The sequence below is a fragment of the Pogoniulus pusillus genome, chromosome 14 (genome assembly GCF_015220805.1).
Source record: "Pogoniulus pusillus isolate bPogPus1 chromosome 14, bPogPus1.pri, whole genome shotgun sequence".
Classification (NCBI taxonomy): Eukaryota; Metazoa; Chordata; class Aves; order Piciformes; family Lybiidae; genus Pogoniulus; species Pogoniulus pusillus.
Genome location: NC_087277.1, coordinates 3931060 through 3956309, shown reverse-complemented (window position 1 = coordinate 3956309; position 25250 = coordinate 3931060). Strand labels below are relative to the sequence as shown.

At 47.4% G+C, this 25250-nt stretch overlaps 1 protein-coding gene across 5 annotated transcripts in view; it reads left to right on the top strand.

The window, feature by feature from the left end:
* RSPO2 (R-spondin 2) overlaps positions 1 to 23151 on the top strand; it is a 112728-nt gene extending 89577 nt beyond the window's left edge. For all 5 annotated transcript variants that reach the window (XM_064154149.1, XM_064154148.1, XM_064154147.1 and 2 more), the window contains one exon: positions 22253 to 23151. In XM_064154149.1, the coding sequence (XP_064010219.1) occupies positions 22253 to 22362 (110 nt within the window). In that variant the 3' untranslated portion in view covers positions 22363 to 23151. The remainder of the gene's footprint in view (positions 1 to 22252) is intronic.
* Positions 23152 to 25250: the final 2099 nt, after the last annotated feature.

Sequence of the window (25250 nt, the reverse complement as noted above, 5' to 3'; positions counted from 1 at the left end):
AGGTGCTGGAAGGTGTCCAGAGAAGGGTGACAAAGCTGGTGAGGGGCCTGGAGCACAGCCCTGTGAGGAGAGGCTGAGGGAGCTGGGGGTGTGCAGCCTGCAGCAGAGGAGGCTCAGGGCAGAGCTCATTGCTGTCTACAACTACCTGAAGGGAGGCTGTAGCCAGGTGGGGTTGGTCTCTTCTCCCTGGAAAGCAGCAACAGAGCAAGGGGACACAGTCTTAAGTTGTGCCAGGGGAAGTACAGGCTGGATGTTAGGAGGAAGTTCTTCACAGAGAGAGTGATTGGCATTGGAATGGGCTGCTCAGGGAGATGGTGGAGTCACCATCCCTGGAGGTGTTCAAGCAAAGCCTGGCTGAGGCACTTAGTGCCATGGTCTGGTTGACTGGCTAGGGCTGGGTGCTAGGTTGGACTGAATGATCTTGGAAGTCTCTTCCAACCTGGTTGATTCTATGATTCTATGATTCTGTGTTAGCTTTGGGCTGCCTTTCCAGCAGTGGTTTCAGTGGATGCTTGACTGACTCAGAGGAGCTGCCTTCATGCTTCTGTGTTCTGGTGCTACCCCCTGGCTCTCTCAGCTCACAGTGCTACACACTCAGACTTTGAAGGGTCTGTGAAATGTGAGGGTCAGTGCATTGTTCCAAGACTGATGGCCAGCGTGGAAGGAACCAAATTCTGCTGGTGATAGTAACTTACATCTGATCTGTTGTTTGAAAGCTCAGTTATGTTCCCAGGCAGTAATTCTTGCCTGTAAGAAGAGAATAAATCAGTTCTTCAAAGACAAGGGTATTTTCGTTGCCAGCTGAAATTTCAGCACAGGATCACTTATCAAAACAATGTCTTTTGAGAAATGATAAGATCAGGGCACTTCAGTTCTTCATTATGTAAATTATGGATTGAAATCAACCCAGGCTATTATAATTTGGGACAGAAAAAATAATAACCTTCCCACTTGGTAACGTTCTTGTATTGTTCAGTGTTAGTTTTAGCTTCTGTTCTTGGCCTGTTTGTAGATCTGCAGCCTATTACAGTGGCGCCTGTTAGAGCAAATACTGTGAGAGCTTTGCCAGGTTTTTTTTCTGTGATAAACCATGTTTTCCAGGAATTCATACTGAATCATTAATAAAAAATAACCCCTTGTAGCTGAGACTTGCCATGGAAAAGTCTCGATGCACAAGGATTTCGCTTGTGTATTTATCCAGAGCCTCCAAAAGAAATCACTCATCTCTCATTTATGAAGCCAGAGGTATTTCAGTATAATAGATTGTTTAAAGATCATAGAATTGTACATGTTGGAAACAAATAGTGTGATCACTTAAATAGACACATTTCTAGATGGTGAATAATTGCTTTGCTGCTCTTGACCTCGCAAATCGCTCTTAAACGTTCCTGTGTGTTGCGGTCTTTTGGGGTTGATCCGTGCAGGAACTGAACAGAGAGTTTTAAAACAGCCACATTCCTCTAAGTATCCTAGAAATAGTCAGGTGGCTAAGGTATCTTCCTTTGCACAGCTGTGTGCCAACTACAATGCAGTTGGGTGAGTGCCTCTCTAACTTGCTTACTGCAAACTAGATGACCTGTGGAGGTCCCTTCCAGCGCAGAGCGCTCTGTGATCAGGTGGTGATGTTGATATTGCCTCCTAATGTGCACTTTGTCCCTGGGGGTCTTCAAGAAAAGACTGGATGAGGCACTTAGTGCCATGGTCTAGTTGACTGGATAGGGCTGGGTGCTAGGTTGGACTGGATGATCTTGGAGGTCTCTTCCAACCTGCTTGATTCTATGATTCTGTGATTCTATGATTCTATGATTCAAACTTTCTTTTTTCCCTTCTTTCAGTATGCTGTGCTTATTTTATAGGTGGCAGGATCACAGGATGTTAGGGGTTGGAGGGGACCTAAGGAGATAGAATCATAGAATCAACCTGGTTGGAAGAGACCTCCAACATTATCCAGTCCAACCTAGCACCCAGCCCTGTCCAATCAACCAGACCATGGCACTAAGTGCCTCATCCAGGCTTTGCTTCAACACCTCCAGGGACAGCAACTCCACCACCTCCCTGGGCAGCCCATTCCAATGCCAATCACTCTCTCTGCCATCAACTTCCTCCTAACATCCAGCCTAGACCTGCCCTGGCACAACTTGAGACTGTGTCCCCTTGTTCTGTTGCTGCTTGCCTGGGAGGAGAGGCCAACCCCCACCTGGCTACAACCTCCCTTCAGGGAGTTGTAGACAGCAATGAGCTCTGCCCTGAGCCTCCTCTTCTCCAGGCTAAATAATCCCAGCTCCTTCAGCCTCTCTTCATAGGGCTTCCAACCTCCCTGCCAGTGCAGGACCATACAATCTAGCTCAGGTCACACAGGAACACATCCAGACAGGCCTTGAAAGGCTCCAGAGAAGGAGACTCCACAACCTCTCTGGGGAGCCTGTGCCAGTGCTCTGGGACCCTTACAGTAAAGAAGTTCCCCCTTGTGTTGAGGTGGAACCTCCTGTGCTGCAGCTTACACCCATTGCTTCTTGTCCTATCCCGGGGAGCAAGTGAACAGACCCTGTCCCCCCACTCCTGACCAGCCCTGAGATGTTTATAAACATTAAATCCCCTCTTAATCTTCTCTTCTCCAGACTAGAAAGACCTTTCCACGTAGTTAATTACCTGTATGTAACTCTTAATGCATGTTGTGAGCGTTCATTGTGGAGACACCAAAGTCAGTCTGCTTTGTGACTCTTACCTTGGCTATTTCCACAGTTCTGAGAGAGACAAAGTGTAGCAGGGACAATTTCTAACTAATAAGCCATATAATTGGGCACATCTTAATTGGCTGCATAGGCAGGCAAACCAGGGAAGCCTTTTTTTTTGGGGACTGCCTATTAATCCTTTGTTTCCTGTTGAAGTCAGCTCTGGGAAGGAGCTATTATCCAGTGTTTATTTGCATAGAAATTAACAACAGAAATCACATGTTCAAAGCCTCTATGTGTGGAAAGAAGTTTAGAGATGGTTAACTAGATAGAGTTGGGGAGTAAGTAATAATTGGCCTACCCAGAGGGAAACTTAAAGAAGGGGAATAAGTGCAAGTAGGATTTTGAAAGCAATCTGTGTTCAGTTTTGGGTTCTCCAGTTGAAGAGGGACAGGGATCTGCTGGAGAGGGTCCAGTGGAGGGCTGTGAGGATGATGAGGGGACTGGAGGGCATGGCTGATGAGGAGAGGCTGAGGGACCTGGGGCTGTTTAGTCTGGAGAAGAGAAGGCTTAGAGTGGATTTGATAAATGTTTATAAGTATCTGAAGGCTGCCAGGAGGAGGGGACAGGCTCTGCTCACTGCTCCCTGGGATAGGACAAGCAGCAATGGGTGTAAGTTGCAGCAAAAGAGGTTCTGCCTCAACACAAGGGGGAACTTCTTTACTGTAAGGGTCCCAGAGCACTGGCACAGGCTGCCCAGAGAGGTTGTGGAGTCTCCTTCTCTGGAGCCTTTCCAGGCCTGTCTGGATGTGTTCCTCTGTGATCTGTGTTAGATAGCATTGTCCTGCTCTGGTAGGGGGTTGGACTGGATGATCTCCTTGGGTCCCTTCCAACCCCTGACATCCTGTGAGCCTGTGTTCTGAAGTCAGCAAATGACAAGAAGAAAACACTACCTTCCAGTCTGAGTTGGAGGGAAGGAAAGTGGCTGTAGTAATGGATTAGTTGTCTCAGCAGAAAAAATAAACAGTTGAGTGGATACTTGTAACTAATTTGATAAGTATGTCACACCCTAAATAATCCAGTTGTCACCCCCTATTAATCTTATAGGACAGTTTAAATCAACACATGGAACAGATTGCAGCGAAGGCACTGGCCAAGAAATGAGTATTTGCTAACATGATGGAATAATTAGCATTCAGCAGAAATCAACTCGACTTCAGTATGAGAAACTGATAATCACTTAGCTGAGCTTGCTTCAAATAAATGCTTCCTCCCAGCATTCAAAACAGTGTCAGCCACCCTGAGTGTGTAGGGTGCTGCACTTTGGCCACAACAACCCCATGGAGAGATACAGGCTGGGGTTGGAGTGGCTGGAGAGCAGACAGACAGAGAGGGATCTGGGGGTGCTGATTGATACCCACCTGAACATGAGCCAGCAGTGTGCCCAGGTGGCCAAGAGAGCCAGTGGCATCCTGGCCTGCATCAGGAATGGTGTGGCCAGCAGGAGCAGGGAGGTCATTCTGCCCCTGTACTCTGCACTGGTTAGACCACACCTTGAGTCCTGTGTTCAGTTCTGGGCCCCCCCCCAGTTTAGGAGGGACATTGAGATGCTTGAGCGTGTCCAGAGAAGGGCGACGAGGCTGGGGAGAGGCCTTGAGCACAGCCCTACGAGGAGAGGCTGAGGGAGCTGGGATTGGTTAGCCTGGAGAAGAGGAGGCTCAGGGGTGACCTTATTGCTGTCTACAACTACCTGAAGGGTGGTTGTGGCCAGGGGGAGGTTGCTCTCTTCTCTCAGGTGGCCAGCACCAGAACAAGAGGACACAGCCTCAGGCTGCACCAGGGGAGATTTAGGCTGGAGGTGAGGAGAAAGTTCTTCACTGAGAGAGTCATTGGACACTGGAATGGGCTGCCCGGGGAGGTGGTGGAGTCGCCATCCCTGGGGCTGTTCAAGGCAGGATTGGACGTGGCACTTGGTGCCATGGTCTGGCCTTGAGCTCTGTGGTAAAGGGTTGGACTTGGTGATCTGTGAGGTCTCTTCCAACCCTGATGATACTGTGAGACTGTGATACTGTGTGTGTGGTTTTAAGTCTGTGTTTTCCAGTCCAGGAGCTTATCACATATGCATCTGAAATCACAACTGGAAAAACTATTCATCTTGAACAACAGCTACTAGTTTCAAATCAGAGAAGGAGAGACCTCATTGCTGTCTACAGCTACCTGAAGGGATGCTATGGAGGGGCTGCTGCTGGGCTCTTCTCACAGGTAGTTGGAGACAGAATGAGGGGGAATGGCCTCAAGCTGAGGCTGGGGAGGTTTAGATTGGACATTAGGAGAAAGGTTTTTTTTCATGGAGAGAGTGGTCAGGGGCTGGAATGAGCTGCCCAGGGAGGTGGTGGAGTCACCCAGCCTGGATGTGTTTAAGGGTGGTTTGGATGTGGTGCTCAGGGCTATGGTTTAAGATGAATCTTGTAGAGTAGGGCTCTAGGTTGGCCTTGGTGATCCTGGGGGACTTTGCCAACCTGCCTGTTTCTGTGATTCTGTGAAGTCTGACTGGTTCAGGTAAGTGTTTGTTTCATCTCTTGGTCTTTTGGATTTGCCTGGAGAAGAGGCTCAGGGGAGACCTTATTGCTGTCTACAACTACCTGAAAGGAGATTGTGGCCAGGTGGGGTTGGTCTCTCCTCCCAGTCACCCAGTGACAAGGCAAGAGGACAGAGCCTCAAGCTGCATCAGGGCAGGTCTAGGCTGGATGTTAGGAAGAAGTTCTTCACAGAGAGAGTGATTTTCATTGGAATGGGCTGCCCAGGGAGGTGGTGGAGGTGCCATCCCTGGAGGTGTTGAAGAGGAGGCAGGATGAGGCACTTAGTGCCACGGTTGAGTTGATTAGGTGGTGTTAGGTGATAGGTTGGACTCGATGATCCTAGAGGTCTTTTCCAAGCTGGTTAATTCTGTGATGATCTCTGAGGTCTATTCCAGCCTCAGTAACTCTGTGATTCTGTGGAAGGACATACAGGCAGAAATGTATCATTCCAGGGAGAAGTGCTAGCTGGTACAAGTCAGAAATGTGCCATGAAAACCATTTCAGAACAGCTTTCAAACCTTTGCTCTGTCTCTCTTAACTTTATTAAGATGCAGCCCTTGCAGCTGACCACCAGTTTAGCAAGGACTGTGGTTTGTGCTACTGTGCTGCAGGATGGGCTGCCTGTGATTGCCAGCCTGCTGGTGGAAATACTTCTTGCCCACAGAGAATAACTAGCACTTCTGAGCATAAAAACCAACCAGATCTTGAACAATTTCAGCTAGTAATGTCTTTAAGCTATTACTGTCAAGAAATAACAAAGCTGAGATCTTGGATCCATCAGAAGCTCACTCAAAGCAGTCAGAAGAATGTGGTGGTGGTGTGGGACAGGACTAGCACATACCTTTAAATCTTTCATATGGTTAAGGAAACCTGTGCAATTAATTCTGTATACATTCTGTGTAATTATTCTGTACATACTAAGGTTTTATTGGTATTAGAATAAGAAATTTCTTTGTTTTTTTTGAAAGCAAAATCTAAACCCACCCTGATAATTGCTTCTCTCTGTGCTTCTAATCAGCAGTCTTTGATGTACATCTGTTTTTTTCAACTACATCTGTGACTTCCAGTCAGGAAAAGCCTTTTATGGCAACTAGCCTTTAAGCTACATGCTGTGCTTGTTTCATATATTCTTTTGACTTTTCTTAGCAAAGCATCCCCACACAGTATGGACTTTTAAAAGTTTTTATGCAGGGAAAGAAACAAAAACAACTTCAGCTTGCAAATTAGGTTAGACTGATTCTTTAGAGCCAAGACTATAGCACTGTCTTCCTTGCAGATGTATGTTGGAGTAAGAAGAGAGCCTATTTTGTTCACTCCACATGCATTATTAGACACCACTATGCTGCTTCTTATATCATGTGATGCCAAGGCTCTATCCATCCACTGCATATTTAAGGGGGGGGAAAGACAGCCCCCTGTGGTGCTGAGAACATCTGCAGCAACAGGCTCAGCAGATTGCTGCAGGCCATTTATTCCCCTGGCAGATCAATGTCTTTCCTCTGTCAAGGGGCAGGGGGGGGGAAGTATTTTTGTTGTTGTTCTTCAGGTCATAGAATCATAGAATCAACCAGGTTGGACGAGACCTCCAAGATCATCCAGTCCATAAAAAATACCGTGGTTTAAAATCATGATGGTTTGGGAGTTACCTGGCCCCCCACTCATATAAAATCACTGAGACTAGACTCAGGCAGCTGGAAGTAAAGGAATGAAGCTTTATATTCACAGCTTAGCACAATAGAATCATAGAATCATAGAATCAACCAGGTTGGAAGAGACCTCCAAGATCATCCAGTCCAACCTAGCACCCAGCCCTATCCAATCAACCAGACCATGGCACTAAGTGCCTCATCCTGGCTTTGCTTGAAGACCCCCAGGGATGGTGACTCCACCACCTCCCTGGGCAGCCCATTCCAATGCCAATCACTCTCTCTGCCAACAACTTCCTCCTAACATCCAGCCTAGACCTTCCCTGGCACAACTTGAGACTGTGTCCCCTTGTTCTGTTGCTGCTTGCCTGACAGCAGAGCCCAACCCCACCTGGCTGCAGCCTCCCTTCAGGTAGTTGTAGACAGCAATGAGCTCTGCCCTGAGCCTCCTCTGCTGCAGGCTGCACACCCCCAGCTCCCTCAGCCTCTCCTCACAGGGCTGTGCTCCAGGCCCCTCACCAGCTTTGTTGCCCTTCTGTGGACACCTTCCAGCACCTCAACATCTCTCTTGAATTGGGTGGCCCAGAATAAGCTAAGTTTAAATTAAACAACACTCTAGAGTAGCCCTACAGAAAAATCCATGTTGCTTTATGAAGTGCTTCCACTCAAACCCAATTGATGTGTGCTTCTTTAAATATCAAGTTATCCTGGAGGATTAAAGAGTTAAAGATCCTGGAATACATAGCTGGAGGATGAGGAATGTCATCTGAAAAGCAGTGTTTTCCAGAAATCACATGAGTCTGCTACGATGTAAAGCAAAAACAAATTCGAATGGATTTCTTGGCTGCATAAATCTTGGTACCAGGGAGAAAGCACAATAAATCAGTTTTATCCTATATACAAGCAGGTCTCTGCCATCTATTCTGAGATTTATAGAAGATATTGGAAAACCAAGCAGATAATTCAGTTGGAAACAGTGCAGATAAGAGCAAAAACAAAACAACTTTGAGAGCTGCAAAAGAAGCCTTTAGAAAAGTTGCACAGGGACTGCCACACATTTAACTCCTCAGAGGATGAGCAGAGACTGATCTACAGTGTATAAAGGGAAAAGTCTAATCTGGGACAAAAAGGCATAATAAGAAATAATAGGTGGATATTAGTAGTGGGAGGTGTCCCTGCCTATGGCAGGGGGTTGGAAGTAGATGATCTTTGAAGTCTCTTCCAACCTAAACCCTGTTACTCCTGTTAAAATTTGATAGGAGCTGAGCAGGAATTTCTGGCAGTGGAATGCTTAACTGCTGGGATCATTACAAGAGGAAATGGTGGATGTTCCATCTCCCTTTGCCTTCAGGTCTAGTCTGGATGCATTGCTCAAACAAAGTTAGAATCAACTGAAGTTGGAAGAGACTAAATCATAAAATCGACTAAGAAACTAAATCATGGAATCAACCAGGTTGGAAGAGACCTCCAAGCTCATCCAGCCCAACCTAGCACCCAGCCCTATCCAATCAACTAGACCATGGCACTAAGTGCCCCATCCATTATTTTCCTAACACCTCCAGGGATGGCAACTCCACCAGCTCCCTGAGCAGCCCATTCCAATGGCAAATCACTCTCTCTGTAAAGAATTAGCCTCAACAGCATATGAGAGCGATGTTGGATTTCTCTTGTTTATGTCAGAGATCTCACTGAAGGTTCTTTTGACCCCAGTTCTCACTTCCAAACACTGAATCACCCTAAGTTATAAGTAATAAAACATGGTTTCAATTAGATTAGTCTAAAGTGTAAGCATTCTTAAAGAGACATGGATGATCTAATTTTCCCTATCTGAGTATTTATATTTGATCTGTGGACTTTGAAAAGGTTTGAGACAATCTTGATGTAGTGAACTTCAGATAAGAGCTGGTTCAGCTGGCCTCAAGGAAAACAAGACACTCTAACTTATTAAGTCTAATAATAAACTTTGAGGAATCACAGGTTATTTGGCTTGTGCTTTGCCCTGACTGTGCTCCCATGTGCATCTGCAGTAAAATTTAATACAGAACACATTATGTCTAATACCTCTCTTACATGCAGGCTTGAATTTATTTGGACAAGTTGTAGAGCACAGTTTTTGAAGAGAGCACAGCATAAATTGGTTGTTTCTCTGCAAATTTCCATTTTTAATAAACATCATTTTGGAACCACCTCATTTATCTTCTTCAGATTGGGCTCTTTCACTGTGAAAATCCCCAAGCACATCAGATCGAATGTTCTATTACAAGAGGGATGTGGAGGTGCTGGAGTGTGTCCAGAGAAAGGCCACCAGGATGCTTAGACGGCTGCAGCAGCTCTGCTATGAGGACAGACTGAAAGTGTTGGGGCTGTTCAGTCTGGAGAGGAGAAGGCTCCAAGCTGACCTTCTTGTGGCCTCTCAATGTCTGAAAGAGAAAGCTGGGGAGGGATTTTTTAAGCTATCAGGGAGTGATAGAACTGGGGGGAATGGAACAAAGCTGGAGGTGGGGAGATTCAGACTGGATCTTAGGAAGAAGTTCCTCACTATGAGGGTGGTGAGAGCCTGGAAGGAGTTGCCCAGGGAGGTGGTGAAAGCCTCATCCCTGAAGGTGTTTAAGGCCAGGTTGGATGAGGCTGTGGGCAGCCTGATCTAGTGTGAGGTGGCCCTGCCCATAGGAGGGGAGGTTGGAACTAGATGATCCTTGTGGTCCCTTCCAACCCTGACTGATTTTGTGATTCTATATTGCTTTGCTCAAGAGCTGCCATACCAGGGACATGCCTATGGGAGCATCCCTGATCTATGCTGCCTCTCTGGGAAAGGCTGCCCCAAGATAAACATGATGAGCTACAGTATTTGGGCATAATCACTAACTCTTGTTTAGCATTGCAGGTGTAGCATTATTATGGAGAATAAAGGGAAAAGGAAGTCCTGAAAGCTACATTTCGATCACCAAAGAGTTTGTTGCACCCATCAGCAGAGGGCAATTACCAGTAAAGATAACATCCCAACAAGACAGCAGCTCTGTTGTGGCCATGATACAGGTAGTGAAAGCTATAATATGAGAGTGGATTTGATGAAGAAAGCAAATGCCTGAAGAGAAAAGTGTGTAGGTAATCCATGACTACCCTAGTGTGTTAGGAGAGGTTAACCTGACCCAATCTAGGTAGGCAAAGTGAATGGCTTCTGTTTCAGCACCTCCATGAGTATAAGCTAAAAGATTATCAGTGAGCAGTGCAGGTACAGCAGTCTGCTGCCCAACTCCTGATGAATCATAGAATCATAGAATCAACCAGGTTGGAAGAGACCTCCAAGCTCATCCAGTCCAACCTAGCACCCAGCCCTGGCCAGTCAACCAGACCATGGCAACGAGTGCCAAAGAAGTATGAAGAGGCTGAGCTGATAGTTTTACATCCTATTAATAGAAATAATGCATGCTCCTTCACTTCTAGTTGTTATTAAGTAGAAGTCTCTCTGATGGTTCCTACTTTATTGTGTCAAGTGTTCAATTCAGCCTCTTTTAGTTTTGAACTTTGATAGGGTTACCTGTGCATTGGTTGAAGAGTGGCAGAAGTGATCATTAAAATGACTTTTGAGTTGTTTCAGCTTTAAAAAACACAAAAGAAAAGGTTCTGAGACAAAATTGCTCCTTATTACCTGACCAAAAATCTCTGAAAGGAATAAAAAAAAGATAAATCCTTCACAAATGAAAAGTATTTTACAGGGAAAAGAAAACCCCTTTCAAAAAATATCAACTACTAATGTGATCTCTCTCTCTGTCTTAGAAATACTCAGCACTGCTCAGGCCACACCTTGAGTGCTGTGTCCAGTTCTGGGCCCCTCAATTCAAGAGAGATGCTGAGGTGCTGGAAGGTGTCCAGAGAAGGGCAGCAAGGCTGGGGAGGGGCCTGGAGCACAGCCCTGTGAGGAGAGGCTGAGGGAGCTGGGGGTGTGCAGCCTGCAGAAGAGGAGGCTCAGGGCAGAGCTCACTGCTGTCTACAGCTATCTGAAGGGAGGCTGGAGCCAGGTGAGGTTGGGCTCTTCTGCCAGGCAACCAGCAACAGAACAAGGGGACACAGCCTGAAGCTGTGCCGGGGAGGTCTAGGCTGGATGTTAGGAGGAAGTTGTTGGCAGAGAGAGTGATTGGCATTGGAATGGGCTGCCCAGGGAGGTGATGGAGTCACCATCCCTGGAGGTGCTCAAGCAAAGCCTGGCTGAAGCACTTAGTGCCATGGTCTGGTTGATTGGACAGGGCTGGGTGCTAGGTTGGACTGGATGATGTTGGAGGTCTCTTCCAACCTGCTCGATTCTATGATTCTATGAAATCCCTGCTTGGATAAAATGCAGTTTCTAGTATGAAGTCAACCTTGCAGTTGCCACAAATAAATGGCTCAATAGAACTTCTTTTCAATTTCCTGTATGATGAGATAAAAATTCATTCTATATTGGCTAGAAAAAGCTGTTGAGCTCTTAGCCCTCATTGCTGCCTGTAGAGGTAAAATACATTTAGATGTGTATGAATGCTCTTGACAGTGCAGCAATATGGGCTTTATTATTTGGAAATTTTCTGTATGTTGCACCATGAAAGGAAGGAAAAACAAACAAACCCAAACCACTCATTGGAAATATTTTGTTTGGCTCTGCTTGCAGAGCATCTGATCTGACATGGTGTTGACTGAGATAAGAACAGTGAGCACCCTGCATGCAGCTGATACTCATATGATTTGAATTCTGAGCTAAATCTACATTAGATAAGTGTTGGCTGCAATGGAGACCCACCTGCTTTCACATGGCTGGGGCTGCAAAGACAGTGGAACCCAGCACTTAAACACAGACCTTCTGTCAGAGTTTCCATCCTCTCCTATTGGAAACTTTGGCCACAACAACCCCATGCAGTGCTACATGCAGGCTGGGGACAGAGTGGCTGGAGAGCAGCTAGGCACATAGGGATCTGGGGGTGCTAATAGATAGTAGGCTGAAGATGAGGCAGCAGTGTGCCCAGGTGGCCAAGAGAGCCAATGGCATCCTGGCCTGGATCAGGAGGAGTGTGGCCAGCGGGACAAGGAAAGTCCTTCTGCCCCTGTACTCAGCACTGCTCAGGCCACAGCTTGAGTGCTGTGTCCAGTTCTGAGCTTCTCAATTCAAAAGAGATGTTGAGGTACTGGAAGGTGTCCAGAGAAGGGCAGCAAGGCTGGTGAGGGGCCTGGAGCACAGCCCTGTGAGGAGAGGCTGAGGGAGCTGGGGGTGTGCAGCCTGCAGAAGAGGAGGCTCAGGGCAGAGCTCATTGCTGTCTACAGCTACCTGAAGGGAGGCTGTAGCCAGGTGGGGTTGGTCTCTTCTCCCAGGCAAGCAGCAACAGAACAAGGGGACACAGCCTGAAGCTGTGCCAGGGGAGGTCTGAGCTGGATGTTAGGAGGAAGTTGTTGTCAGAGAGAGTGATTGGCATTGGAATGGGCTGCCCAGGGAGGTGGTGGAGTCCCCATCCCTGGAGGTGTTTCAGAGGAGACTGGATGAGGCACTTAGTGCCATGATTTAGTTAATTACAAGGGTTAGGTGCTAGGTTGGACTGGATGATCTTAAAGGTCCTTTCCAGCCTGGCTGTTTCTGTGATGCTGTGACCTTGCCAGTTGTCTCCTTTCTCCTCTGAGTCTGTAGCTGTGAATTTTCACTCTTGCCCTTTTGGTATTCATTGATAACTAGGCCGAGCTATGTTCTGGGCAGGTCAGTGGGTGTTTGTACAAAACCAGGGTTCTTTGAACTGATGGAAGTGGGAGGCAGTTTTCAGTTAGTATCTCACTGCCATCTGCTGTATCCATTGCAATACTGCACTGTGGGGAGCTCCTGGCTTATCAGCAATGGGAGACGACTCTTTCTCCCAGTGAAGAGTGGCCTTTCAGTAGCCGGGAGGTGTCCCTGCCATAGAGTTGGAACTAGATAATCTTTGAGATCTGTTCCAGACTCAACCATTCTGTGATTCTGTGAGTTTGCCCTAAACCCGAGGAAATAAAGCTCCACTGAATGTGTAAATTCCATTCTTAGTGGAGGACTCTCTAGTTCTTAAACAGATGACAATGCCTGCTGATATTCAATACTGTCCAGAAGGAAAGAACATCAGAATTTAGTCTTGCTTGGTTAGTTTGTATTGAAGTCAGATGAAAAACAGATATGCACTTTGGGAGAAAAAGAGTATTTTACTTTGCTTATTCTGGCCTTAAATAGCAAACCCTTTAATTTCTTAGTGGATGTGTCAAACCAAGAAGGGAAAAAAAAAAGAGGTATAGTGGGATTAAGATACAGAAACTTGGGATAATTTGATATTTCTTTTAGTTGAGGAATTAATCTTGGATTCTTTCAGAACCATAGAATTGTTTAGGTTGGAAGGGACCTTAAAGATCATCCAGTTCCAGCCCCTACCATAGGCAGGGACAACTCCCACTAGAACTAAAATTAGCTTTCACCTGATGAAGCTGATACCTGGTGTGTACAAACACCAAGTATATCATAGAATCAGCCAGGTTGGAAGAGACCTTCAAGATCATCCAGTACAAACACCAAGTGCATCACAGAGTCATAAAATCAACCAGGTTGGAAGAGACTCCAAGCCCATCCAGTACAAACACCAAATATATCATAGGATCATAGAATCTACCAGGTTGGAAGAGACTCCAGGCTCATCCAGTACAAACACCAAGTATATCACAGAATCAACCAGGTTGGAAAAGACCTGGACCACAACGATCAGCCAGTTCCAACCCTCCTGCCATGGGCAGGGACACGTCACACTAGAGCTGTCCAGAACCCCATCCAGCCTGGCCTTAAACACGTCCAGGGATGAGGCATCCACCACCTCCATGGGCAACCCCTTCCAGGGCTCTCACCACCCTCATGCTAAGGAACTTCATCCTAACATCCAGTCTGAATCTACCCATTTCTAGCTTTGTTCCATCCCCCCCAGTCCTTTTACTACCTGACAGCCTGAAAAGTCCCTTCCCAACTTTCTTTTTGGCTCCTTTAAGGCACTGAAAGGCCACAATATGGTCACCTTGGAGCCTTCTCCTCTGCAGACTGAACAGCCCCAACTCCCTCAGTGTCTCCTCCATAGCAGAGGGGCTGCAGCCCTCTGATCCAGGGAAGGGAAGCAGGCAGACGCCTTTGAGTCTCATTATTCCTTAGTCATGAAGAGAAGAGAAAAACGTTTCAAACTAAGAAGGGAGTATTAAAACACTCATGTTCTAAACCGGTGCAAAGGCTGCAAAGTCGTGCGGAATTTCAGCTGTGAGGTGAAGCAGCAGTTAGTTGTTGCTTTTTGCTCCGGGGCTGCTTTCTGCTCCGCGGCTGCTTTCTGCTCCGGGGTCGCTTTCTGCTCCGGGGCTGCTTTCTGCTCCGGGGTCGCTTTCTGCTCCGGGGCTGCTTTCTGCTCCGGGGTCGCTTTCTGCTCCGGGGTCGCTTTCTGCTCCGGGGCTGCTTTCTGCTCCGGGGCTGCTTTCTGCTCCGGGGCTGCTTTCTGCTCCGCTGTCGCTTTCTGCTCCGGGGCTGCTTTCTGCTCCGGGGCTGCTTTCTGCTCCGGGGCTGCTTTCTGCTCCGGGGCTGCTTTCTGCTCCGGGGCTGCTTTCTGCTCCGGGGTCGCTTTCTGCTCCGGGGCTGCTTTCTGCTCCGCTGGCGCTTTCTGCTCCGGGGCTGCTTTCTGCTCCGGGGCTGCTTTCTGCTCCGCTGTTGCGCGCTGCTGCCCTCCTGTGGCCGTGCGCTGTGCTCTCGCTGCCTGCCGGAGCCACCCGCGGACAGCTTCGTAGAATCATAGAATCAACCAGGTTGGAAGAGACCTCCGAGATCATCCAGTCCAATCCAGCACCCAGCCCTGTCCAATCGACTAGACCACGGCACTAAGTCTTTTCTTCAACACCTTCAGGGATGGTGACTCCACCACCTCCCTGGGCAGCCCATTCCAATGCCAATCACTCTCTCTGCCAACAACTTCCTCCTAACATCCAGCCTAGACCTCCCCCACCACAACTTGAGACTGTGTCCCCTTGTTCTGTTGCTGGTTGCCTGGCAGATGAGACCAACCCCACCTGGCTACAGCCTCCCTTCAGGTAGTTGTAGACAGCAATGAGATCACCCCAGAGCCTCCTGAGGTTCTTTTAGAGCAGCAGAGCATACAGCAGTATTTGTACAGCTGGTGAAGTTCATTTCAGGCATTGCAGTGATGCTGGATGTCAGAGCCAAGCTTCTCCAGCAATATACCTGAGAGCTCCTGTGTCCAAGGGGACAGTCACCTCCCTGCTCCTGCTGGCCACAGCATTTTCAATGCAAGCCAGGATGCCATTGGCCTTCTTGGTCACCTGTGCACACTGCTGTCTCGTACTCCACTCCTGTCTATTACCACCTCCAGATCCCTTTTTGCCAGGCAGCTCTCCAGCCACACTGCCCCAAACCTGTGGCATTGCTTGGGGCTGTTGTGACCCAAGTTCAGGACCTGGCATTTGCTGAAACTCATTTGTGGCTGTTTGAGCTGGATTTCTAGCTCAGACATAAAAATATTCGGAGCAGAGAAACTTAGAAGTGAAAGCTCTGAGTGGAGAGGTGAACATTCCAGGGATAGGCCATATAAAGGCAACAATGGGTAAGTTAATATGATTTCATTGGAGCATCAAGAGCTTTATGTCAGGAAGCACAGCTTGGACCTTGCCCTTGCTGCTTCTGCTTCTTCTGCACCCGCTGCTATCTTCCCCCACCGCTGCTTTGGCTGCTGCTGCTTTGCTGCTGCTTGACCTCTTCCCCATCTTCCTTCAGGTCATTATACTTCTGTAGTAGTTTATTCTCCTTATACTGTTATATTTAAACTATAAGAAATGCAATTTCATTCCCCCCTGACTTTCCAAATACCTGTGTTGTAGTGAGTTTATTCTCCCAGGGGAGGGATCCACCCTAACCAGGGACATCAGGAGAGATCACACAGAAACATCCAGGTTGGAAAAGCCCCCGAGGATCACCCAGTCCTATCTATAGCCCAACACTACAAGAAGCCTGCTGCAGAGCAGCAGGAGCAGCGTTGTGTCTGTTGCACAAGGACATGTCAAATCACTGTCATCCAGTCCAGTTCTTTCTTTGGAGCACGGAGCATGGGGAGTGTGCTGGCAGTTTGATGTGGTGCTGTGTTTCAGGAGCTTTGCAAGGCTTAGGCAGAGATAGCAGGGGGGTTGTGGATTGTTTTAGCTGTGCCTCTCAAAAATGTTCAGAGGAAAAGTTGCAGACCTTTTCACTGCCTTAAACTTACTGTGAGCATTTTTTCTGGTTCTCTGTCCTCTCTGTGTCCCCTGGAGGAGGTCACAGACAAAACTAGACGAGGCACAGCCTGGGGTTTCTGTTTCTTTGAGTGATTGGTCTGTACAGTGCAAAACCTCTAAAAACAAGGTGATAAAATCTAGTCCAAGCCTGCTGCAGTCAGCAGGGACATCCTCCACTAGATCAGGTTGCTCAGAGCCTTGTCAAGCCTGACCTTGGATGCCTACAGGGATGGGGCCTCAACCACCTCCTTGGGCAACCTCTTCCAGTGTACTGCTTATCATTATGGTAAAGAACTTCTTCCTAAGGTCCAACCTAAATCTCCTCTTCTCAATTTTCAAACCTTTGCCCCTTGTCCTATCCCTAGAAACCTTTGGAAACAGTCCCTCTCCAGCCTTCTTTCAGGCCCCCTTTGGGTACTGGCAGGCTGCTACTAGGTGTCCCCAGAGCCTTCTCTTCTGCAGGCTGAACAGCCCCAGCTCCCTCAGCCTGCTGACAGTTTGATTTGATTTTTGTCTCTTTACCACTGTTAGAATCAGTCAGGGTTGGAAGACACTATAAGGATGATCTATTTCCAGCTCCCCTGCCATGGGCAGGGACACCTCACACTACAGCAGGCTTTCTAAAGTCTCGTCCAGCCTGGCCTTAAACACCTCCAGGAATAGAGCTTCCACCACCTCCCTGGGCAACATCTTCTAGGGTCTCACCACCCTCATGCTGAAGAACTTCTTCCTAACATCCATTTTGAATCTACCCATTTCTTGTTTAATTCCGTTCCCCCCAGTCCTATCACTACCTGACAGCCTAAAAAGTCCAAGATCCCTGAGCAAACAGGAGAGCAAAACTCCAATGAAGCTCTAATTGCTTTTGCTGATCTTCTGAGAAACAACTACCTAGCAGCATGATTTTAGATTGTTTCCTTAGGTCTTCTCCTTCCTTAGTAAGTATTTTTGAAGATTCAGGTTGGAAAAACCAACAGCAGAATATTTAAAGATTCATGGAATCACAGAATCAAGCAGGTTGGAAGAGACCTCCAAGATCATCCACTCCAACCTAGCACCCAGCCCTGTTCAGTCAACCAGACCATGGCACTAAGTGCCTCATCCAGGCTTTGCTTGAACACCCCCAGGGATGGTGACTCCACCACCTCCCTGGGCAGCCCATTCCAATGCCAATCACTCTCTCTGACAACAACTTCCTCCTAACATCCAGCCTAGACCTCCCCCAACACAACTTGAGACTGTGTCCCCTTCTTCTGTTGCTGCTTTCCAGGGAGAAGAGCCCAACCCCACCTGGCTACAGCCTCCCTTCAGGGAGTTGTAGACAGCAATGAGGTCTGCCCTGAGCCTCCTCTTCTGCAGGCTGCACCCCCCCAGCTCCCTCAGCCTCTCCTCACAGGGCTGTGCTCCAGGCCCCTCACCAGCTTCGTTGCCCTTCTCTGGACTCCTTCCAGCACCTCAACATCTCTCTTGAATTGAGGAGCCCAGGACTGGACACAGCACTCAAGGTGTGGCCTGAGTAGTGCTGAGCACAGGGGCAGAAGAACCTCCCTTGTCCTGCTGGCCACACTACTCCTGATCCAGGCCAGGATGCCATTGGCTCTGCTGCCCACCTGGGCACTGCTGCCTCAGCTTCAGCTACTCTCTCCCAGCACCCCCAGCTCCCTCTCTGCCTGGCTGCTCTCAGCCACTCAGTCCCCAGCCTGTAGCACTGCTTGGGATTGTTGTGGCCAAAGTGCAGAACCCTGCACTTGGCCTTGTTCAATCTCATCCCCTTGGCCTCTGCCCACCCATCCAGCCTGGCCAGGTCCCTCTGCAGGGCTCTGCAGGTGCAAGTTAGATGACAGTGTTGGGCTGTACACTTGCCCCAGTTCTGATGCCTCACAATACACCAAACAGCAGAATCATGTCATAGACCTGTGATCTGGAAAAGTCTATAACTCAGAGCCTCTCATAATGCCACTTGGTGTCAAGTATTCCTTCCCTCTGACCTCATTAGGTGTGCCTGGTCATCAGATCCAGTGTTACCAAAGAGTTTTAGCTTGAGAGCTGCTTTGATTAATGATTACTTGGACTGAGGTTTTACTGTGTAGGATTAGCTAGATTTAAAACTGGCAAGATGCCACAGTAGTATTAATGCCAGACTTTAATGAGAAGCAGAAGTAAACTCCAAGGAGTAGCCTTATGATTTTCATATGGAAGAAACTCATGCTGATTAGCTTAATGTCCTGTCCTATTTTGTTTTGCAACTATTCCTGCAGTTCCTAGATGGGAGTAGCCTAGAGAGCAGATTGCAAATAGGTAACCTGAAGTAATAGATAATCCTGTAGTTCTGATGAATCATAAATGTGGGTAACTTCAACATCAGATTATCTTGCTGTGATGGTTTGGGTGTTCCCTGCCCCCCCCCCCACACTTTGGAAATCACCCAGGCTAGACTCAGCCAGCTCTGGAAGTTGAATGAAGCTTCTATTTACAGCTTAGCTCAATATCCAAGCAGATATTTACAGTGTATACTGTTATAGACAGGAATATGCAAGGTGAAAGGTAATACAGAAACACAACAGCCCTCCCAGAAACCTGAGTCCCCAGGAGGGGTTCTCAGCTGCCCTTCCACCTTCTCCCACCCCTCTCTCTGCCTTACCCCAGCTGTTGCCTTGTGCCCAAGGAGGGTTGGCCAGGGGGGTTAGGAAGCAGGTAGATTAATCAGGTTAGGTTAGAGAGAAAAATGCAGCCCACAGCCTGGACAGAGAGCAACTCCCTTATCTATGTTTGTGTTCTTGCTCTTATACCTCTCAGCAAGCCTATGAGTGCAGTAGCCATCCCCATTGTTTCCCTTTCACAGCCTGTGATCTAGTTCTTCTCACCAAAACATTCTAGCTAGCTTCAGACTAGCACACTAACAGAGAAAACTCCTTCCTACCCCAATGTCTTTCCACTCCCTGTTCAGAAAGGCTCTTTTATTTTGGCTTATTCCTCTTGCAGCACACACACACTGAGCACAGCCAACTTCATCCTGAATTTGCTAATGTCAAATAAAAAAACCCATAACTGCAGACTAGCTTAGGAAAGCTGTCATGGATTTGGTAGCAGGGGGCATTGGTAGAGATGCTCTCTCTTCCTGTGGGCCACTTGGCCCCAGCTTTTTGAATTAAGAAACAATAAGGAAATAAGACAAAGCCAGACTGGGGAAAAAAAAAACATTTCTCCCAATTAAGAATGTGCTGACAAAGCAGATGGAAATGCTTTGTCACCTTTTTATCTCATCTGCTGCTGGAATTTTACTGCTTTCTTCAGTTATTTCTCCTGAAAGTTTGCAAATGAATCTAGAGATTATAAATCTCTCTTTTTTTCTACCATTGATCACACATTTCAGTGCCAAAAAAACCCAGACCATTTTCTCTCCAGACAGCATTTGGTCATCTCCTTAAATCCTACTCAAGTTGATAGGATTTAAGCATATGCTCACAAGCTAATGCATTCCTGAATAGGAGCCTTTGTATCTGGCATTTTGGCAGTTCATGCATCTTTGCTATGAGGGAATCATAGAATGGTTTAGGTTAGAAGGGACCTCAAAGATCATTCAGTTCCAGCCCCCTGCCATAGGCAGGGACACCTCCCACTAGAACAGGTTGCTCAAGTCACTGGGCAGTCACTGGCTGCAGAGCAACCCTGAGGAGAGGGACTTGGGGATGCTGGTAGATGAAAAGCTCAACATGAGCCAGCAGTGTGCACTTGCAGAGAGCAAGCAGAGCCTGGGCTGCAGCAGAAGTGTGGCCAGCAGGGCCTGGGAGGGGATTCTCCTCCTCTACTGTGCTCTGGTGAGACCCCACCTGGAGTACAGCATCCAGTTCTGGAGCCCCTGGGACAAGAGGGATGTGGAGATGCTGGAGTGTGTCCAGAGCAGGGCCAGGAGGATGCTCAGAGGCTGCAGCAGCTCTGCTGTGAGCGCAGAGTGAAAGAGTTGGGGCTGTGCAGGCTGGAGCAGAGGAGGCTCCCAGGTGACCTTCTTGTGGCCTTCCAGGATCTGAAAGGGGCTACAAAAAAGCTGGAGAGGGACTTTTTAGACTGTCAGGGAGTGAGAGGACTGGGGGGAATGGAGCAAAGCTGGAGGTGGGGAGAGTCAGACTGGACATGAGCCTGAGAGTGGTGAGAGCCTGGAATGGGTTGCCCAGGGAGGTGGTTGAGGCCCCATGGCTGGAGGTGTTTAAGGCCAGGCTGGCTGAGGCTGTGGGCAGACTGATGTAGGGTAGGGTGTCCCTGGGCACGGCAGGGGGGTTGGAACTGGCTGATCCTTGTGGTCCCTTCCAAGCCTGACTGACTCTATAATTCTAAGGCCTCATCCAACCTGGGCTTAAACACCTCCAGGGAGGGAGCATCCATACCCTTCCTGAACAACCTGTGCCAGTGTCTCACCACCCTCACTGTAAAGAACTTCTTTGTAAAGGACATTGATGCACTATTAGAGATGAACAGGAAACAAACATGCCCATCCTAGAAGCCTGAGGTTTTTTTTCCCTTGCATTGATCCTAATTTCCTGCTTTTACTTCTTGTGCAGTGAGTTTCCCATAGCAAGAAACACAGAATGATTTTTTTGGGTTTGTTTCTGCATAGAAATGTGCTGTGAGAATTAGGCACAGCCTACTAATAAGAAATACCAGTCCTTTGCAGAGGCAGCAGTGCTCCTGCCAAAGCATGTAGGATGACATCCAACCAAATACTTGGGCTGAGAAGCCTAATTTCTTATTGAAATCATGGATGTATTACACTTGACTTAAATAGGATTACTCACTGGAGCAAACTTATGCAAGGGTCTAAGGCAGGCATCCAGCTTTCAGTGAGTTAGGAGTCTACATCCTCCTCTGGCTCTGAGCCCCAGGCACTTGCATAACCTTGCTTGCATGAGTTACCCTGCTGCAAGTGAGACCTCCATCACCATGGTTATTCATACCAGCAAGGGTGTGCCTGCAGACTGATCATGGCACCTGGATCTTTCCTTTATCACAAGGAAAGCAGCTTATTAATTAGCATTACCTTTCTGGTCCCTCTAGATAATGTCTTTGCCTCTGAGATTTTCAGCCCCAGTCTTGTATCACTTCTGTGTTCTTCAGTTAGTTGACTCATTGTTTTGGGTTTAGGCAGTCAGATGATGCTCTTTGTGCCTCCCCAAAGGTGGAAAGGAAAATGCTCCACACAGGATTGGAAAGAGTTGGGGCTGCTGGTGGTGGGGAAGCTCAACATGAGCCAGCTGTGTGCACTTGCAGCCCGGAGGGCCAACCAGAGCCTGGGCTGCAGCAGGAGAAGTGTGGCCAGCAGGGCCAGGGAGGAGATTCTTCCCCTCTACTCCGCTCTGCTGAGACCCCACCTGGAGTACTGCATCCTGTTCTGGAGCCCCAATTACAAGAGGGATGGGGAGATGCTGGAGTGTGTCCAGAGAAGGGCCAGGAGGATGCTCAGAGGCTGCAGCAGCTCTGCTGTGAGCACAGCCTGAAAGAGTTGGAGCTGTGCAGTCTGGAGCAGAGGAGGCTCCCAGGTGACCTTCTTGTGGCCTTCCAGGATCTGAAAGGGGCAACAGAAAAGCTGGGGAGGGACTTTTTAGGCTGTCAGAGAGTGCCAGGACTGGGGGGAATGGAGCAAAGCTGGAGGTGGGGAGAGTCAGAGTGGAGATGAGGAGGAAGTTGTTGAGCATGAGAGTGGTGAGAGGCTGGAATGGGTTGCCCAGGGAGGTGGTTGAGGCCCCATGGCTGGAAGTATTTAAGGCCAGGCTGGATGAGGCTTTGGGCAGCCTGCTCTCAGGTAAGGTGTCCCTGGGCATGGCAGGGGGGTTGGAACTCGATGTGGTCCCTTCCAACCCTACCCTCCAGCCTGTCTGCTGCACCATACAGCTTGCTGAGGGTGCACTCAGTGCCTCTGTCCATGACATCAACAGCAATGTTGAACTCCCCACTGTCCCCTTCCTGGCCTTTCTAGCCTCTTGGAAGACTGTGCTCGATGGTTAAGTCATCCCAGCTCTTCCAACCCATAATAACACTCATATTATTTGTTTTTCTTTTATTTTTTTCCTTTTTTTTTTTTTTTTAGGGAGAAGACCAACAAAAACAAAGGACAAGAAAAAGAAGAAAAAGAATTTGATGGAAAGGGCCCAGAAGCAGCACAGCATCTTTTTAGCAGCAGATAAAACAAGCCAGTAAAGACTTCTATTTTCTTGCAGACGTTTGCCTGTTTGTTTGTTTGCTGTTTGCAGAGTGCCCAAAAGCTGCTATATGCTCCTGCCCACGGATGCACTACAATTCAGCTGCTTTGACAGTATTTGGTGGCAAATAACTTGTGTGTGTGTGGGGAGGGGGAAACCCAAAAGAAACAGAACCAACTAAACCCTCCCACGAGCTTGTTTGTTTTATTTATGTATATCTCTTTTTATATATATATATATATAATTTTTTTTCCCCCCTCCCTTCTCATTTTTGACCTGAAGACTTCAAGGTCAGGCATGCACTGAGTTGAATTCAGTGGCAGTAGTGCTGAAGTGTGTTAAAGACTTTTTGTCCTGGAAAGGGAAGCAGCAAAGCAAACCTCCATATCACCACCTGGTGGACTTGTGCGTATTGAACTAACAACAAACCCATAAAGGAAGTCTTGAAGGTGTAGGTACTGTTGTCTTTATGGCCTCTGCTTGTTAATTTGAAGAGTAAATGGACTTGACTTGACCTACTTAGCATTAATATACCTTGTTCAGAGCTCCCTGCTCCATTGAAAACAGTTGTATGATAAAACTGCTTGAAGATAACCTCCTGCAGGAGTTACTGCTTAGACTGACAGAAGCACAACAGACTCTTTGTGTACATAATTACTCTGTCTGCCTAGGAATCAACATATTTACTATGCATTTCTATGTATGATACTTTATACATCTTTAAAGTTATGTCCTGTTGGCTCTGCTAATATACTTTTGAAATAACCCAGTAAATGTTTCCTTTTTACTCTGTTTTAAGAATCTTCTGTTTCTCCATAGTTACAAACTGCATTTTTTTCCCCCCTCTGTTTTGTTTTTGCTCATTTGTAAAGCACATTCAGGTGGCTAAACTACCTTGTAGTGATCCTCAAATAGAGTGGCAGCTCTGAAGTATCCTTACCAGGCTACTAGACTGCAAATCTCATCTGCTCTTCTGTGCTCCTATCTCAGCCCCAGCCTATTTTGTCTCAGAAAAAGAAGTGTTAACTTTTTTTGGGGGATGAGGCACGATGACCAGAGATGTTATGAGTGTCAGGAGAGAAGTTATATGGAAAGTTCTTGGTATCTAAGATTGTATGTGTACCTTTACTCAGTTATGATCATAGAATCAATCATAGAATCAACCAGGTTGGAAGAGACCTCCAAGATCATGCAGGGACACTATACCCTAGATCAGGCTGGCCAGATTCATGTCTTCCTATTTGGTCAATGAATCATGTTCCTGTTACACAGAAACACACAAAAACTGTCCAATCCATCAAAGATATTCATAGAATTATAGAATCAACCAGGTTGGAAGAGACCTCCAAGATCATGCAGGGACACAATACCCTTGATCAGGCTGGCCAGATCCATGTCTTCCTATTTGGTCAATGAATCATGTTCCTGTTAACACAGAAACACACAAAAACTGCCCAATCCATCAAAGATATTCATAGAATCATAGAATTAACCAGGTTGGAAGAGACCTCCAAGATCATGCAGGGACACTATACCCTTGATCAGGCTGGCCAGATCCATGTCTTCCTATTTGGTCAATGAATCATGTTCCTGTTAACACAGAAACACACAAAAACTGTCCAATCCATCAAAGATATTCGTAGAATTATAGAATCAACCAGGTTGGAAGAGACCTCCAAGACCATGCAGGGACACTATACCCTCGATCAGGCTGGCCAGATCCATGTGTTCCTATTTGGTCAATGAATCATGTTCCTGTTACACAGAAACACACAAAACCTGCCCAATCCATCAAAGATATTACTATTAAACATGAATTTTCATGAGTGTTCTTCTGCCTTATTATAGAACTATCCTTTCATGGAATCATAGAATCAACCAGGTTGGAAGAGACCTCCAAGCTCAGCCAGTCCAACCTAGCACCCAGCCCTGTCCCATCAACCAGATCATAGCACTGAGTGTCCCATCCAGGCTTTTCTTGAACACCTCCAGGGATGGTGACTCCACCACCTCCCTGGGCAGCCCATTCCAATGCCAATCACTCTCTCTGGCAGGAACTTCCTCCTAACATCCAGCCTAGACCTCCCCTGCCACAACTTGAGACTGTGTCCCCTTGTTCTCTTTCTGGTTGCCTGGCAGAAGAGCCCAACCCCACCTGGCTACAGCCTCCCTTCAGGTAGTTGTAGACAGCAATGAGGCCACCCTTGAACCTCTTCTTCTGCAGGCTGCACACCCCCAGCTTCAAAGAAGCAGCAGAAAAAAACAGACTTCATACCCCTGTGACACTTTTTTGGACATATACTGTAGAAAAATGGCACAAATCTGAGTTTTAGTTTTATCTGATAGCCAAATAACTCATAAACCAGGCAAACAAAGCATCTGCAAGCATAAACACATCCCTCTTTAGCTAGGGTGAGTGCTGCTGCAAGTGTAGGAGTTAGACACATATGAATGTTTCAGGAAGCCACTTGTGGGCTTCCACAATAGAACAGAAAGCAGCAGCAGGAGAAAACACTTTAGACCCCTATGAAAGGTTTTTGGGCATGTACTGTAGAATCAGGAATCCACCTGTGGGCTTCCACAATAGAACAGAAAGCAGCAGCAGGAGAAAACACTTTAGACCCCTATGAAAGGTTTTTGGGCATGTACTGTAGAATCAGGAATCCACCTGTGGGCTTCCACAATAGAACAGAAAGCAGCAGCAGGAGAAAACACTTTAGACCCCTATGAAAGGTTTTTGGGCATGTACTGTAGAATCAGGAATCCACCTGTGGGCTTCCACAATAGAACAGAAAGCAGCAGGAGGAGAAAACAGGCTTCAGACCCCTATGAAAGGTTTTTGGCCATGTACTGTAGAATCAGGAATCCACCTGTGGGCTTCCACAA